Here is an 18,887-nt window from a genome sequence, read left to right on the forward strand (position 1 = left end):
ATGTTTGTGTTCAAGATATAGGTAGTTTTTTGCTCCCTGCTACCTTCAGGATTTCGAAGAATATAGTTCAATCAGAATTATCAAAAGCTTTCTCTAAGTCTAGAAATGCATAATCCTGTGTTCCAATAGTTCTCTGGAACTCATACTGATCTTCTCTTAGGTCAGAGTTTTTACATTCTTGTGTAAATAATTCATCTCAGTATCTTGCAATGAAGACTTCGGGTTCAGTAATATTCACACTTGTCAGCACCCCACTTCTTTGTAAGTGGGGTTCTTACATTCTTCTAGAATTCTGAAAGTTTTCGCCTGTTTTGTGTATATTGGACACAATGTGGAATAGTTTTGTCATGACTGACTAGTCCAAGAAAGTCAATAATTCTGAGGGAAAGTCATATGCTCTAGTGGCCTTGGTTTGGCTTATGTCTTTCAATGCTCTGTCAGCTCTCGCTGTGTCATACGTGCCATCTCATATTCATGTGCTTTTGCTTCTTTTTCTATAATATTGACTTCAAATCTGTTTTTCTTGTACAACGCTTCTATACATGGTATAAAAAACTATGCATGTAAAGTTTGGTGTACTTCAAAGAGGTAAAAAGAAAAACATTTTTTTATATGATAGTAGTGTCAGAGATACACCAGTTCCCTTCTAAGGCTCAATGAAGGTTTTGATGCTAGTGATGTTCAGAGTTTAAACTGCTGGGTGAGCACAACAAAATCTTTTTGACAATACCATAATAACAGTGCAACACATGACATATCCTTCCCATTCCCTATGTATGTCAGCAAAACTTAAAAGTAACTATAAATGGGCACATAAATATTATGAAATGTAAACAGCCTCTATGGTGAAAATATTTTTCTTTGATTTTTTTTGCTTTTCCAGATCCAGTTTAATTCCACTACTCTTCACAGTAATTTGAGACTGTGGTTTCAACCTTTTACCCCTTATTATCTGATTTCTTAAATTTGTTTCTATTTTACTCTCCATAAGCCAGTTATCTATTGGTTTTTTAATTGAGTGTGTGTAATTTGTGTGGGAGGCATAACACACAGTGACAGTCTTCTAATCACAGGTTGTGCGCAGTGACGATGATGGGACTGGCCTGGTGGCAGCATCATCATCCTCCAATTCTACAATGCTTTCAGGAAACCAGCTAATAATTCCAGATCCAGATGCCTTACGGCGTGAACCTCGCATTCAGGTATAAATTTTAATTAGTGGATGAAGAGTGATATCAATTGAAGAAATTGTGTGTGTGTGTGTGTGTGTGTGTGTGTGTGTGTGTGTGTGTGTGTGTGTGTGTGAATTCCTAAGGGATCAAACTGCTGAGGTCATCGGTTCCTAGACTTACACACTACTTACACTAACTTACTTTAAGAACAACACACACACCAATGTCCGAGGGAGGACTCGAACCTCCGATGGGAGGGGCCGCGCAGTTAGTGACCTGGTGCCTCGAACTGCACAGCCACTCTGCGCGGCTGAAGAAATTAGTCTATAAGTTGTGCATGGGGAAATTCAGAAAAAATTACATACCAACCACTGATATTGCGTGCCCTCCTTTTTTTCACTTTTCCATTCTTCTTGCCTATGTTGATAAATTCTTTTACTGTTTTAATTTAATGCATTTCGATTTGTTATGACTACTGTGTGTTTAGCAAAGTCTTTATTAATTATTCGAGTATAAAATGAGTTATAAGTTTGTGGCGAAGTTAATGATAGGTCCTTGAATATCTTAGGTCAGTTTTGGATTTTCCACTGTTTAAGGTCAGTTTAAATAATTTAGGAGTAAAGCATACCAGTCACCAAATAGCAGAAGCATTGAGTCGTCAATAGGCACACACAAAAGAGAAGAAAAGCTTGCTAGCTTTTGAAGTAAGTCGTTACACACACACACACACACACACACACACACACACACACACACACACACACACACACACACACACTAGGAATGCTGGAGGGACACATGGCAGGTGCAAGCAATAGGCATGTGATGCATGTGTGCCAGAGTTGGTGGAGAGCAGTGCACAATGAAAGTGATGTGGTTTGGGTGGGGGGTGGGGGGGGGGGGGGTTAGAAGACAGAGGAAGGTGAAACAGTTGGGTGGAGGGTGTGAGGACAGTGAGTTAATGGGGAAGTGATGGGTGTGGTGCAAAGTAACTCCCATCTGCAAAGTTCAGAATAGATGGTTGTGGAAGGAAAGATCCAGATGGTCCGCATTGTGAAGCAGTCCTTGAAACTGACTAGGTTTGGAAGTGTAGTGCCTGTCTGTGTAGGCCCTCCCTGAGACCTCCAATGTACTGGACAAGGAGTTCTCATCACTGTAGATTTGCTGTCCACAATGCCCATGGCCTTGTTCAACTATGAACTTTGTTGTGACAGAACACTATCCATGAAAGGGGAGAGAAACACTCTCGCGATGTTGCAATCGGTTAACTGTGCAACACATAGTTACACGATCAATGTTGCTATATCAATGGACAGACAATTGGCAGACAAACTCTATATTTGCTTTCAAGAATCCAGTGGAAAGTTTGGACCCCGCATGTCAAGGGAAATAGAAACGTGGTGCCCTCCAAATGTCGTCATTGATGCAAGTGTGCGTGGGAAGATGACGAAACAACATCTGAAGACGTTTTTTCTGTCAGTTTTGAATCCACATTTGTCGAGAAAGTCATTAGTACTTTGTGACTCCTGGACTGGACATAAGGATGAAAGAGTACTACTGGAAGCATACGCGGAAAACATGTAGATTTAAAAATCATTCTGCCTAAAACTAAAAAATATGCACAACCTCTGGATGTGTATTTATTCATGCAATATAAAATATACTCCAAGAGAATAACAGACTTCATTAAACTACTTTCCAGTAATATGCAGCCAAAATTGCACGACAGATTGTTTATCATGCTGTCATTTACAATCAGTTATCTGCGGGAGTATACAGACCAATCCTTCATTACGCATGCCAGAACGCTGGCTACAATATTGGTGAACCAGTGAACAACATCAAAAGTGTCATTGATGTGACATCTGTTGAACGCCACATTATAGAATGTGCAAATATGCCATGCGATCAACTTGCATTTCTTCACTGTGCGTTTTGCAATAATTTGTATTGCTCGGAGCATTTTATTGACATTCTGCATTTACATTTATAGTTAAGATTGCTGCATTGTGTATGACGTCTACAATTACATCTACAGTGATATCTAGAGCATGACTGCAGAGTTTTGCAGAAAAATGACACTCACCAGCACATTCAGAGGTACATAATGGTCCTGTAACCAAACGTTCATATAGATCTGTTTGTTCGCGCCCAAGTACTTTCCTGGTCAGACCCAACACGTGGTCTTCCTAAACACATGATGTCACCTTGTTTGATGTTGACTTCCCTTTCTTTGATAGCTCTGTCGACACAAACCATCAACAGTACCTGCATTTCAAAATCTGTCATCGCTTCCATACCAAAAAGTTAATTGCACACAGCTTGGCCACACATGGATGAATATCTGCAGTGACAAAGATTCTCTTGCACAGTGTGCTAAAGTTCTCAAGAGGGCCTTCACAGACAAGCCTTGATCGCATCTCGAAAATGAGTTTCCTCCAGGCCTGCAAACTAGTTGTCAACTCTGGCTATCAATTCTTCGTTTGAAGTGAATCTTCATCCACCAAGAAAAATTTTCAGTTTTTGGGAAAAGATGGAAGTCTGATGGAGCCATATTAGGTGTATAAGGGAGAGGGGGGGAGGGGTGGCAGCAATTCATACCTTAGTTCATGTAATTTTGCCATGGCGACTGCACTTGTGTGGGAGCGGGCAGTGTATTGATAGAAGGTGACTTTTTTCCTAGCTAAACCTGGTCTTTTTTTTCATATCTTTTGTTGCAATTTCTCCAGTAATTGTTTTCCCAGTAGGGAGATAATCTACAAACAGAATCCCCTTCGCATCCCAGAACACTGATACCATGACCTTTCTCACTGAAGGAATTGTCTTTGCTTTCTTTGGTGGCAGAGAATCAACATATTTCCATTGCTTTGACTGTTGTTTGGTCTCTAGGATATAGTAGTGCAACCAAGTTTCATCTGTGGTCACAAACCGGTGCAAAAAATCATATTCGTTTCTCGTAAAACAGGCCAAACATTGTTCTGATATGCTATTCTAGTACATTTTTGATTCAGCATCAAGAATGACGGCACCCATCTTGCAGATAATTTTTTTCTAATTCTTCAGTTAAAATGTGATCTAACCTTTCCTATGACATCTGGCAAGTGTGAGAAATTGCATGCACTTTCAATCAGTGATCCTCCATGACCATTTTGTACACTTTGGCAATGATTTCTGGAGTAGTGACACATCTTGGATGAGCGCTGTGCGGATCGTCATCTAAGCTCTCCTAACCAAATTTAAATTCATTTGTCCTCTGGGCAAGAGATGAATATGAAGGAGCAGAGTCCCCCTGTGTATTCTGGAAATCAGCATGAATGTGCTTTGCTTTCATATCTTTCTTTGTGAAGTACTTAATTCTGCTTAAATCACGATTCTCCCCCCCCCCCCCTCTCCCCCCTACACACACACACACACACACACACACACACACACACACACACACACACACACATACCTTCACTATGCGGGAGCAACAATACAACCACATCACTGTCAAAGCTGTCTTCCAACAACACTGATGTGGCACTTGTTTACAAGCAACAGTTGAATGAATAAATGTGGACAACTCGTTGAGCTAGCACTGATCTCTCGTGGTGATTCCAAGAACTTTTCAAACCACTCTCGTGCTTCCTTCTTTCTTCTCAGTCTCTTTCGTGTGATTGTCGAGCTATTGGGCTTTGTTCATGTTCTCTTCAATCGGATAAGCACATTACTTGTAAATGCAAAATGTCGCGCATTAATTAACGAAGAACCAGTAGTGGAATCTTAAAAATACATTATACGGTTAAATTATAATGCAGCAAAATTGCCAGACTTTGCACTTACTTACAAACGGCTTAGTCACAATAAACAATCTTTCACTGAAAATTGACTTGAAATTTCTGAGTCCCATCTGATTTCAAAGTCCCAGAATATTTGTAAGCATTCAACACCCAGTCACTAAATATCCTGTGTCCCACTGACCCAGTTGAATTCCCAGCAATATTGTGGCCCGTCAGCCAGACACAAGACTTAACCAAACTGATGACAATTCGATGAAAGACCATTAACTCTGCTTTTCATGCCTATTTAAAGCCTTAGTCACATGGCATCTGATTTGAGAAAGTTGCACTTTACATGTATACATTCTACGACACATGATGAATATTCTGTCGATTTGTGACCTAATGAAAAAATATTTAAGTCCAAATTTTGTAATGGTAACTAACATGAAGAGATTTATTCTCAACATCTGGTGCTTCAGTCTAACTAGTTGAAACACCAACTTTATTTACATTGCTATTGCTGCAGTTTGATTCTAGTCAAAACATCAACTTTAAAAACAATGTAATGTCAAATCATAAGTAAATAAACATAGCAGTCAAAGGGATCATAATTTGGAATTATAATGCTAGTTTTAATGAAGTGTGTTTATGTGGAGAAATCTTAGTTTAATTATTCAATAAATTTTTTAGAATTATTTCGTACTTTATAGTGAAAGTGACTTATCTTAATAATGGGCATCAAGATTAGATTAGATTTACCTTCATTCCAATTGATCCATAATGAGGAGGTCCTCCAGGATGTGGAACATGTCATAAGAGCTATTAAACGATGTCATATGTGTACTTTGTGTGTCTGCTATAGTTTTTATAAATTTTTTAAACATTAATAATTACAAATGTTATTATCTTTGTAAATAAAATGTTCACAAGCATGATTTCATTTGCAGTGTACTCGTCTCACAGCCACAACTCATAAGCTGCCTTCAATTTGCTTATAGCCTGTCTGTTAGGCATTCTTTATTTTCCAGTGAATATTGCAATTCTGACTTTACATCCTAAGTCAATGGGTCCGTCTCAACTCGGTTAGCAGTCATGCCATCAGAGTTCACTCACAAAATGCCCAACCAAATATTTGATGTTAACACAACTCTTAATGGCGTAGCCACTCGTAATGGTACAAGTCATTATATTGTCTGAGAACATGCAACTCCACTGTGGGGATTAATGAAGATGCAATCCTCCTGGATAAAATTTTTTGTGGGGGAAAAGTCTTCCAGTCGGCTCTCTGTGTGGGAATTACTCAAGACTATGGTATCAGAAAAACGTTAAAATAAAAGCAAACAAATGTGCCATTTTATGTGTCAGAGTGTGCAATGTTACGCTTCTCAGTTGTGTAATTAGGGGGGGAAACTTAAAAAGAAATGAATAGGTTGAAATTAGATATCGTGAGAATCAGTGAAGTATGGTGGCAGGAGAAACAGAATTTCTTTTCTGATGAGCATAAGGCTATTAACACAAAATGCATGTAGATTTAATTCATTTTTAAGTTCCCCCCCCTGCAGATCTGAGAGTTAGAATAGGCCCGAGGTATTCCTGCCTGTCGTATGAGGCAACTAAAAGGAGTCTCACATGTTTCGGCCTCCATGTGATGGTCCTCTGTAGGATTTGACCTTCGTTTTTCCAAATTTTCCCGAAGAGCAAGCCAATTGGGGAAGGGTGCCTTACATGGCGCATCGTGTCCATCGTGCACGGAGATCTTTGGCCCACTTTATTGTCATGGGTTTGCAGTTCTGCTCATCCTGCATCTGTTGGGCGAGGACACCTTCCTGGGTGCGTTTTCCTCCATCCACTGTGCAGTGTCGTTTTCTGTGCCGACGATGACCATGGACTTCATTGCACCTCATATACAGCATGGTAGACAGTTTGTTGTGGTGGGGCCACCGTGTACCCTGTCTGTTGGTTGTAGTCTCCTGACTACACAGGGATCCCTCTGCTGATGCTTGCGCCATTAACTCCCCATGTATGCCAACGAGTAGATGCCAATCACCCTGGGGCATTGGGTCCCCTGGAAATGGCCATCCTGCCAGGTGGCCTTTGCTGCGGCTGGGTGTTGTCCGTGGGGAGGGCCCCTGGTGAGAGTGGGTGGCATCAGGGCAGATGACATGCCATGAAGCATAGTACATCATCTCTTGCTGGTGGTCCACCACCAGCAGTCTCTAAGTGGTTGAGGTCTAACTTCAGTGCAAAGAAATATTACCCCAAATCATTCCGCTCCCTGGCCACACCATGGGAGGAATGCCAGACTAATGATGGCAGCAAAGCATATTCACCCTGATACCTCGTATTTACAAGAGTTGATGGGGAATCTTTCACATCAATGAAGCCTCAGTTTTTTTGTAGAGCATTTAGGAGACAAGTTTGGGGAGGTGGAAGGATTGTCCAAAGTGCAATCTGGGTCAGTCGTGATAAAAACAGCATCCTCTGCCCAGTCACAGGTATTACTCGCCTGTACAAGCTGGGGGATATTTCTGTTTTCATCTCACCCCATAAGAGCTTAAATATGGTCCAGGGTATTACATTCCACAGGGACCTTCTTTTACAGCCTGATGACAAGCTCCATGCCTACTTAGAGTGACGAGGTGTTCATTTCATCCGGTGTGTACATCGGGCTCCGAGGGATAATTAGTTTGCCACCAGTGCTTTCATCTTGGCTTTTGAGGGTGACACATTACCCGAAAAAGTCAAGATGATGGTTTACACCTGTGATGTGAAACCATATCCCTCCCCCTCTGCGGTACTGTAAGTGCTGAAAGTTCAGACATATGTCTTCCCGCTGTACTTCCAGCTTCACCAGTTGAGATTGTGGACATCCGTCAAATCCCAATACTCCATGTGCCCCGTCTACCAAGTGTGTCAATTGCAGAGAGCACCATTCCCCTTGCTCACCACACTGCAGGATTGTACAGCAAGAAAGTAAAATAATAGAATACAAGACCCAGGACCAACTGACCTACACTGAGGCTAAGAGAAAATATGAGAGGCTACATATTGTGCGTATGACATCCAATTACACTGCTGCTACGACAACTGTTCTAGCACCCTCTGTTCCACCATGTACAGTTGTATCTGAGCCATCAAGACTCCATCTGCCCCCTTGATCGTGGGGGAACTTCTATCCCTGTTGCTCCTGCACCACCTACTTGGGGAGCAACCCTCCTCCCCAACCATTGGGGACATCAGTCCCAATTTCCCAGCCGGAGAAGTGTAAGTCTTCTTCAGGTCCTCCTCTAGCTAGGAAGGGGCCCCTTGGGTCACTTTCATCCCAGATTCCTACAAGTGGCAAAGCAGACACCTGCCAGTGGCTGAAGCACACACAGGTATATGGTCGTAGGACTGCATGGTCCTCCTCAGTCCCTGAGACTGAATCAATGAAGCCCTCCCAGCTGGAAAAATCTAAGGAGCAGTAAGAGAAACCCAAAGAGAAGAAGATCACCAAGAACCCAGACAGTGTAGTGACACCCATACCACTGCTACCTAACAGCTCTGCGTCTGAGGATGAAGTGGAGATTTTGGTGTCCGCGGAGGACCTAGATCTCGCTGGGCCCTCAGACACAATGGATGTTGATTGCACAGGTACTCAATTGGTGGCTGCAAGTGACTCTGAGGAGTAAACTGCCTCATTGAGCGTTTCGTGCCTTCCCAGCCTCACGATAATGGCATCCTCCAGTGGAATTGCTGCAGAATTTTCCACCACTTGGCTGAGCTATGGCAGCTGTTAAGCTATACACCTGCTTTCTGCATTGCCTCCAGGAAACCTGGTTCCTGGCAATGCAGACCCGTGCCCTCTGTGGCTATAGGGGATATTACAAGAACCATAGTGAATAATAGAGTGTCAGATAGAGTTTGTGTCTATGTCTTGAATTTGGTTTGTGGTGAACCTGTGCCCCTTCAAACTAGCCTTGAAACTGTTGCTGTCAGGATAAGGACAACACAGGAAATAGCTGTCTGCAACATATATCTGCCTCCAGATGGTGCAGTACCCCTGAGCATATTGGCTGCACTGATTCATCAACTCCCTGAACCTTTCCTACTTTTGGGAGAGTTTAATGCCCATAACCACTTGTGGGGTGGCACCCTGCTTACTGGCCAGGTAGAGGTGTCGAAAATTTACTGTCTCAACTCGACCTCTGCCTCCTGAATACTGGACCCGCCATACATTTCAGTGTGGCTCATGGTACTTACTCGGCCTTTGATTTATTACTTTGCAGCCCATGACTTCTCCCATCTGTCCACGGAGAGCCGACGATGACGTGTGTGGTAGTGACCACTTCCCCATCTTCCTGTCACTCGCTTGGTGTCATGCCCTTGGACGCCTACTCAGATAGGCTTTAAGCAAGGGAGACTGGGAAGCTTTCACCTCTACTGTCACCATTGAATCTCCACCACACGGTAAAATCAAGGTGATGGTTAAGCGAGTCACCAGGACTGTCATTTCTGTGGCGGAAAATGTGATCCCTTGTTCCTTAGGGTGCTTCCGGCGAAAGACAGTACCTTGGTGGTTGCTGGAATCCGCTAAGTGGCACCCTTTCCTGGAGCACCTAATAGCTTTTAAATGGCTTCGTACCTGCGTTCGCCAGCTTATCAAAAGATGGAAACAGTAGTGTTGGGAGAGGTACATCTCAACCATTGGGTGCCATATGTCACCTTCCCAGGTCTGGACGAAGATCAGATGTGTTCTCGGGTACCAGACCCCAACAGGTGTCCCTGGTGTTAACATCGATGGTGTGTTATCTTCTGATGCAAATGTGATTGCCAAGCACTTCATCGAACACTATGCTGGAGTCTCTGTGTCGGGGAATTACCCCCCAGCCTTTCGCGTCCTCAAATGGTGGATGGAAGAGAAAGTCCTCTCATTCACTTCAACCACAGTGAACCCTATAATGCCCCATTTACAGAGTGGGAGCTCCTCAGCACCCTTGCACATTGCCCTGACACAGCTCCTGGACCACATCAGATCCACAGTCAGATGGTTAAACATCTCTCGTCTGACTACAAGTAGTCATCTTCAACCAGATCTGGTGCAGTGGTATCTTTCCATCACAACGGTGGGAGAGCACCATCATTCCGGTGCTAAAACCCGGTTATAATCCCCTTGATGTGGATAGCTATCAGCCCATCAGCTTCACCAACGTTCTCTGTAAGCTGCTGGAACATGTGGTGTGTTGGCAGTTGGGTTGGGTCCTGGAGTCATGTGGCCTATTGTCTCCATGTCAGAGTAGCTTCGCCAGGGTTGCTCTACCACTGGTAATCTTGTGTCCCTCAAGTCTGCCATCCGAACAGCCTTTTCCAGATGCCAACATTTGGTTGCCATCTTTTTTGGCTTACATAAAGCTTAAGACACGACCTGGCGACATCATATCCTTGCCACATTGTATGAGTGGGGTATCCAGGACCCGCTCCCGATTTTTATTCAAAACTTCCTGTCGCTCCATACTTTCCATGTGCAAGTTGGTGCCTCCCATAGTTCAACCTCTATCCAGGAGAGTGGAGTCCTGCAGTGCTCCGTATTCAGTGTGTTTCTGTTTTTAGTTGCCATTAATGGTCTAGCAACAGCTGTAGGGCTGTCAGTCGCACCTTCTCTGATGCAGACGACTTCTGCATTTCGTATTGCTCTTCCAGTACTGGTGTTGCTGAGCAGTGCCTACAGGGAGCCGTCCACAAGGTGCAGTCGTGGGCTCTAGCCCATGGCTTCCAGTTTTTAGCCACAAAGTTGTGTGTCGTGCACTTCTGTCTCCATCGTACCGTTCATCCAGAGCCGTAACTTTACCTTAATGATGATCCACTCATGGTAGGGGAGACATATCAATTCTTAGGACTAGTTTTCGATACTCAATTGACTTAGCTTCCTCATCATCGTCAGCTTAAGCAAAAGTGCTGGCAGCATCTCAGTGTCCTCTGCTGCCTGAGCAACACTAACAGGGGCACAGATCGATCTACACTGCTGAACCTTTACAGAGCCCTTGTTCAATACCACCTCGACTAAGGGAGTCTGGTTTATGGTTCGGCAGCACCCTCAGTGTTGTGTTTACTCGACACAGTGCACCACTAGCAATGGGAGCTATTAGGACGAGTGTGGTGAACACCACACTGCTGGAGGCGGGAGTCCCTCCACTGAACGTTAGGCATGCACAACTGCTCACCAGTTACGTTGCACACATTCATAGTTGTCCTGAGCATCCAAATTACTGTCTGCTCTTCCCAACCACAGTGGTTCATCTCCCACATCAGTGTCCCAGGTCAGGGCTTACACTTGCTGTTCGTGTCCGATCCCTTCAATTTGAACTGGAGTCATTCCCTTTACTGCCTTACATCCATGTCCATCCACTTACACTTCCATGGTGTACATCTAGGTTGCAGATTTGTCTGGAGCTTTCACATGACCCTAAGGACTCAGTTACTCCTGCGGATTTCTGCTGTAACTTCCTCTTGATTCTTGATGTGTTCCAGGGCTCTGAAATGGTTTACACTGACAGCTGAATGGCTGATGGTCACATTGGTTTCGCCTACATTCACAGAGGCCATATTGAACAGCATTCCTTGCTCAATGGCTGCAGAGCTGGTGGCTATATCTCGTGCTCTTGAGCACATCCATTCATGGCCTGCGGAGTCGTTTCTTCGGTATACTGATTCCTTGAGTAGCCTACAAGCTGTCAACCAGTGCTACCCTCGCCATCCATTGGTAGCGACCATCTAGGAGTCCATCTCTGCCCTGGAGCGGTCCAATCATTCCGTGGTGTTTGGGTGGACCCCAGGACACATAAGAATACTGGGTAAAGAACTTGCTGACAGGCTGGCCAAACAGACTGCGCAGAAACTGCTTCTGGATGTGGGCATCTCTGAAACTGACCTGCGTTCAGTCTTACGCCAGAAGGTTTTTTGACTTTGGGAGACAGAATGGCATAGTCTCAGTATGCACAAAAAACTGTGTGCCATTAAGGAGACTACGAATGTGTGGAAGTCCTGTATGTGGGCGTCTCGCCGGGAGTCTGTGATTCTCTGCCGGCTCTGCATTGGCCACACTCAGTTGACCCACGGCTATCTCCTGTGCCATGAAGAACCCCCTCAGTGTCAGTGTGGGGCCCAGTTAAAAGTGACCCACATTCTATTGTGCTGTCCTGCTTTGCCTGTGCTGCTAGACACTCTTCGGTTACCGGACTCATTGCCATTCATTTTACCAGACAATGCCTCATTAGCTGATTTGGTTTTATGTTTTCTCTGTGAGAGTGGGTTTTATAATTCCATGTAAGTTTTAGTGTGTGTCCTTTGTCCCTCTGTATCCTCCACACCAGTGCTTTTAGGCTGGAGGCTTTAAGGTGTTACAGAGTGGCTGGCTTATCCTTTTTATTCTTGTGATCAGCCAGCCATGGTCATCTGCTCTCTTATTTTACTTCCTTCTACCTGTTTCTTGCATCTCTCTGTGGTTTTTGTTTTAGTGTTTGTTGCCCTTTTGTTATTCTTGTGGTTTTTCATTTCTCCCCATTTTGTGTTGTACGTCTCATTTGTTTTGTTTTCACACTTGTATACTTGTTTTAATCTGAAAAAGGGACCAATGACCTCTCAGTTTGGCCTCCCCCCCCCCCCCCCCCACTTCCCCCGTTTTGAACAAACCAACCAACCAAGTGTAAATAAATCATTGAAAGAGAGAGGGAGAGTCTGATGAACTGCTGTGAACAGCATAGTGAATGAATTATTGTCACCAAGATAGACATGAAGGCAACACACACCACAGTGGTATTAACTCATATGCATACTAACTCCACAAAAAATGAAAAGGTGGAAAAGATGTATGATCAGAAATAAAAAAATTATTCCAGTCATTAATGGAGCCAAAATTTTAATTGGCATGGAGATTTGTATTCATCGGTAGAAATAGACTGTGTGATCATAAGTATCCAGACACCTGGCTGAAAAATGACTTACGCATTCATGGCACCCTCCATTTGTAATGCTGGACTTCAGTAAGATGTTGGCCCATCCTTAGCCTTGATGACCGCTTCCACTCTTGCAGGCATATGTTCAATCAGGAGCTCGAAGGTTTCATGGGGAATGGTAGCCCATTCTTCACAGAGTACTGCACTGAGGAGAGGTATTGTTGTTGGTCAGTGAGGCCTGGCACGAAGTCAGCATTCCAGAACACCCCAAAGATGTTGTATAGGATTCAGGTCAGGACTCTGTGCAGGCCAGTCCATTACAGGGATGTTATTGTCGTGTAATCGTTCCGGCACAGGCCATGCATTATGAACAGGTGCTCCATCATGTTGAACCCATACCCATACCCACACCCTACCATCAGATTGCCACATTGTGTACTGTGATTCGTCACTCCACACAACATTTTTCCACTGTTCAATCGTCCAGTGCTTATGCTCCTTACACCAAACGAGGCTTTGTTTGACATATACCAGCTTGATGTGTGGCTTATGAGCAGCTGCTCAAACATGAAATCCAAGTTTTCTCACCTCCCATCTAACTGTCATAGTACATTCAGTGGATCCTGCTGCAGTTTGGAATTCCCATGTGATGGTCTGGATTTATGTCTGCCTATTACACTTTACAATCCTCTTCAATAGTTGGCGGTCTCTGTCAGTCAACATGCGAGGTCGGCCTGTACGCTTTTGTGCTGTACATGTCTGTTCACGTTTCCACTTCACTGTCACATCAGAAACAATGGACCTAGGGATGTTTAGGAGTGTGGAAATCTCACGTACAGACATATGACACAAGTGACACCCAATCACCTGACCACGTTCGAAGTCCTTGAGTTCTGAAGAGCGCCCCATTCTGCTCTCTCACGATGTAAAATGAATACTGACATAGGTGATATGGGATATCTGGCAGTAGGTGCCACCACAATGCACATAATATGAAAAATGTATGTTTTTAGGAGTGTCTGGATACTTTTGATCACATAATGTAGCAATTGATCCCAGGCTGAAACAATATACACCATTACGACATACCTTAGCCATCATGTGTGGTCAGCAATCCAGCTTGAAGGTGTTGTATATGACCTTTTTTGGAACCTGATGAAGACGATGATGATGCTGATGATGATTATGCAATTAGCATTTTGTCTTATTATTTACAATGTACCCAAAATACATTTACAGTCAAATACAATCAAAATACAGCAAAGGAACAGTGATGGGTATACTTCAGTCACCTTTATCTTCTCTGTCCTATGCCGGCCATGGCAGATACAGTTATAAAATGGTTTCTGCTCATTAAGTATGTATTGTAGAATTTTTCATAGATTGTAGAGTTTCCTCTTCTTATCGGAACAAGTCCTCTATATGCTTGTTTATCTGAACATGACACATTCATGAACTCAATATCTAGCTAATGAGCATTTATGTTGATAGGTCCTATGTAAAATCGCTAAGCAGGTCTACAGCTGCCGGTAGACAGGCACAATAAAATAACACACACACACACACACACACACACACACACACACACACACACACATCCATCCATCCATCCATACATATACAGACACAAGCAGACATATTTAAAGGGGAAAAGAGTTTGGGCAGAGATGTCAGTCGAGGCGGAAGTGCAGAGGCAAAGATGATGTTGAATGACAGGTGAGGTATGAGTGGAGGCAACTTGAAATTTGCGGAGATTGAGGCCTGGTGGATAATGAGAAGAGAGGATATATTGAAGGGCAAGTTCCCATCTCCGGAGTTCGGATAGGTTGGTGTTGGTGGGAAGTATCCAGATAACCCGGACGGTGTAACACTGTGCCAAGATGTGCTGGCCTTGCACCAAGGCATGTTTAGCCACAGGGTGATCCTCATTACCAACAAACACTGTCTGCCTGTGTCCATTCATGCGAATGGACAGTTTGTTGTTGGTCATTCCCACATGGAAAGTGTCACAGTGTAGGCAGGTCAGTTGGTAAATCACGTGGGTGCTTTCACACGTGGCTCTGCCTTTGATCGTGTACACCTTCCGGGTTACAGGACTGGAGTAGGTGGTGGTGGGAGGGTGTATGGGACAGGTTTTGCACCAGGGGCAGTTACAAGGGTAGGAGCCAGAGGGTAGGGAAGGTGGTTTGGGGATTTCATAGGGATGAACCAAGAGGTTACGAAGGTTAGGTGGACAGTGGAAAGACACTCTTGGTGGAGTGGGGAGGATTTCATGAAGGATGGATCTCATTTCAGGGCAGGATTTGAGAAAGTCGTATCCCTGCTGCAGGGCCACATTCAGAGTCTGATCCAGTCCCGGAAAGTATCCTGTCACAAGTGGGGGCACTTTTGTGATTCTTCTGTGGGAAGTTCTGGGTTTGAGGGGATGAGGAAGTGGCTCTGGTTATTTGCTTCTGTACCAGGTTGGGAGGGTAGTTGCGGGATGCGAAAGCTGTTTTCAGGTTGTTGGTGTAATGGTTCAGGGATTCAGGACTGGAGCAGATTCGTTTGCCACGAAGGCCTAGGCTGTAGGGAAGGGACCGTTTGATATGGAATGGGTGGCAACTGTCATAATGGAGGTACTGTTGCTTGTTGGTGGGTTTGATGTGGACGGATGTGTGAAGCTGGCCATTGGACAGATGGAGGTCAACGTCAAGGAAAGTGGGGTGGGATTTGGAGTAGGACCAGGTGAATCTGATGGAACCAAAGGAGTTGAGGTTGGAGAGGAGATTCTGGAGTTGTTCTTCACTTTGAGTCCAGATGATGAAGATGTCATCAATAAATCTGTACCGAACTTTGGGTTGGCAGGCTCGGGTAACCAAGAAGGCTTCCTCTGAGCGACCCATAAATAGGTTGGCATACGAGGGGGCCATCCTGGTACCCATGGCTGTTCTCTTTAATTGAAAGTGAAGAAGTTGTGGGTCTGGATGAAGCTGGCTAAGGTGATGAGGAAAGAGGTTTTAGGTAGGGTGGCAGGTGATTGGCAGGTGATCGGCGTGAAAGGAAGTGCTCCATTGCAGCGAGGCCCTGGACGTGCAGGATATTTGTGTATAGGGAAGTGGCATCAATGGTTACAAGGATGGTTTCCGGGGGTAACAGACTGGGTGAGGATTCCAGGCATTCGAGAAAGTGGTTGGTGTCTTTGATGAAGGATGGGAGACTGCATGTAATGGGTTGAAGGTGTTGATCTACGTAGGCAGAGATACGTTCTGTGGGGGCTTGGTAACCAGCTACAATGGGGCGGCCGGGATGTTTGGGTTTGTGTATTTTAGGAAGTAGGTAGAAGGTAGGAGTGCGAGGTGTCGGTGGGGTCAGGAGTTTGATGGAGTCGGGTGAAAGGTTTTGTAGGGGACGAAAGGGATAGGGTAAGGAGTCATTCCAATCCTGGGAATGGAAAGACTTACCTTAGGGGGGAAAAAGGGCAGGTATTCTCTCTCTCTCTCTCTCTCTCTCTCTCTCTCTCTCGCGCGCGCGTTGAGGATATATTGGAAAGTCACAATTAAGTCTGTAAATTGAGAACTGCAGTTGGTTCATGCAAAAAATAAAAATTAATATTTATTAAAACAGTAGCTTTTGATTTTCAATATGCCCTACATATCTAAAATGAGTTTTGATTAACGAGGCAATACCTGGAGTTTTGTTTCTACGAGAAATTATAATCACATGTGTCAAAGTGTGCTAGGGCCCATTCTGGCTGTGTTGGATACTTGAGTGACACCTCAGATAAAACTTGAACTGCTTGCTGGCTATCTAATCCAGAATCTTCTTGCTGTGAGTTAGATGATGAATCAGTGCAGAGGAATGTTGTAAAATTATTTAGGAATTTGCATCTGACTTTCAGGTCAGTGATTGGAAATACTGTGATTTAAGTAATCATGAGAAGCTTTGAGGGATGCTAGGTCAGCACATAAAGAAAACTGGAATTCTATTAGAGCAGATGATCTGTGAAATAAGAAGAGAGAATAGTTGATGTAACAAATGGTAGCAGGGATGGTGCTTCTTAGCATGAGATTGGCAGATGATGAGATAGATGAGACAAAAATGTAAAATGTAGGTGGCAATACAAGTGTGCACTATCAAGAACTGTACAGTGTGTGTGTGTGGGGGGGGGGGGGGGGGAGGGGGGGGAGGGGGGGGGGGAGGGGGGGGCCGGGATATGGTTCTGTTTAATTGATGTGACAAGATATATTGAAAGAACATTTGGTATGGAAAAATGAATCAGATCAACAGTTCAATATCAAGGCGAAGCGAAAATTGGAGGATTGGCGGTAATATGTGTGGTGAGTAACATATTTGGCTTAAAGATCATTCTCTCTATTGTAGATATTGTGAAGCTGGTGGGTGCAGTGTTCGTAAATGAGTGGTAACTTTTGCATTGGAGATGTCAGAAGCATACGAGCTTCATAGATGGAAGTTGAGGATGCCAGATGAATATGTTGTGGAGATTAGGGTGACACGTGAACATACTTGTAGATAGTGTGGATTACGCGCATTATATTGAGATAAGAGTGTTAAAGACCCACAAATAACTGTTAATGCGTCCAAGACCAAGATGATGCTTGATTATGAAAATAATGTTGTGGTGAGGGGATACTTCTTCTTTAGTACCATTTGAGTTTGTTGATTCTTCTCTGATCTACTGCCACAGTACACATAACTCAGTCAGGTTCATGAGTGGCCCAGTGTAAAATGTCAAAGAGAAGACATTTCTTCCACAAAAGGCTATTGCCAAAGCCAATGTAACACTAATTTTCATTCCTCTTTGAAATATATTGTGTAAGATGCAAGTTCAATACAAAGGAAATTAAAGCTTCTATAAAGGAAGTAATATATTTTTTTTTCCTACAGGAAGAAGTAGAAAGATTCTCATTTAGATATAGCTGAAATGTGAAATTCGGATTTAATTATGAAATTACTACAGTATGACCATCATTTAGTGTAGAGTAATTGTTAATTGCTGATTGGTGACATGCAGGTACCAGGTATGATTACAATCCATTTGTGGTATTTGTAATTTGTAAGAATTTGAAAACTGGGAGTTGTATGAGCTGAAGCTGTCTACATCAGCGATGCAGTTCCTCTCTGTATGCAATTTTTTTTTTTTTTTTTTTTTTTTTTTTTTTTTTTTTTTTTTTTTTTTCAGTCACTAAGATTGAGTACCATCATTTTCTACAACTGTTGTCTCAATTCTGTACACAAAGATATAGAGTTGGTGACTTTTCATTTTGCCATTCCTCCCACTTTACGGCCATTCGTTGCTTTTCATTCTAGGAATGCGTCCAGACGACACTATCCGGTTATGAGCTGTCCCTCTTGGTCCTGGACCTGCTGAGCCGCCTGGCACCTCGCGCGCACTCGACTGCACTGTCGGCTGCCAACATGTGTGCCCACCGCTTGTGCGGTCCGGGGCTGGTGGCAGCGGCGGCGTGGGCGGAACTGGGAGAGAGCCGACAGTGGGAGGTGCGGGCACGGCTGGTGGCAGTTGTAGCTGCGTGCCTGCCCGCACTGCTTGTGCCGGCAGTGCTGCCTGCCACCCTGCGCTCTGGCCTGCTGCCTATCTTGATTAAGGTACATAGTGTGGTGTGCCTACGGGCGAGGTTCTGTGGCAAAATCGTGAAACAGTCGTGACCTAGATTTAATATCATTGTCCTACCTTTGCCACAAAAGTTGCAGGACAGGATTTTTTAATTTTTGAGTTTGCAATACTAAAAAGGAAGTTTGCAGCACCAAAACAGAACAAATGTTGTTTTTTATGGTACCTGGTATGAATGCGTCCTTGAAATGACTTTGGCTATGTTTCTGCACAAACTCATTAGGTGACACGGCTGTTCTTAGCAACACACTGTTTGGGTTCTTATAGCATTAGTTACGGTAACACAGTGGATGTTGGTTGTGAGTAAAAAGTCAACATTCAGTTCTGGATTAAGTTCGGGAAAACCCCTAGTGAAACACGCACAATGATTAAACAAGCATATGCAGGT

The 18,887-nt window shown here is 43.9% G+C and overlaps 1 protein-coding gene across 4 annotated transcripts in view; it reads left to right on the plus strand.

The window, feature by feature from the left end:
- Nucleotides 1–18,887, plus strand: part of LOC126278092 (lysosomal-trafficking regulator) — a 543,055-nt gene that overhangs the window by 45,665 nt on the left and 478,503 nt on the right. For all 4 annotated transcript variants that reach the window (XM_049977936.1, XM_049977935.1, XM_049977937.1 and 1 more), the window contains exons 6-7: nt 1,074–1,202; nt 18,178–18,474. In XM_049977936.1, the coding sequence (XP_049833893.1) occupies nt 1,074–1,202; nt 18,178–18,474 (426 nt within the window). The remainder of the gene's footprint in view (nt 1–1,073; nt 1,203–18,177; nt 18,475–18,887) is intronic.

The sequence above is a fragment of the Schistocerca gregaria genome, chromosome 6, assembly GCF_023897955.1.
Source record: "Schistocerca gregaria isolate iqSchGreg1 chromosome 6, iqSchGreg1.2, whole genome shotgun sequence".
In the NCBI taxonomy this organism is placed as follows: domain Eukaryota; kingdom Metazoa; phylum Arthropoda; class Insecta; order Orthoptera; family Acrididae; genus Schistocerca; species Schistocerca gregaria.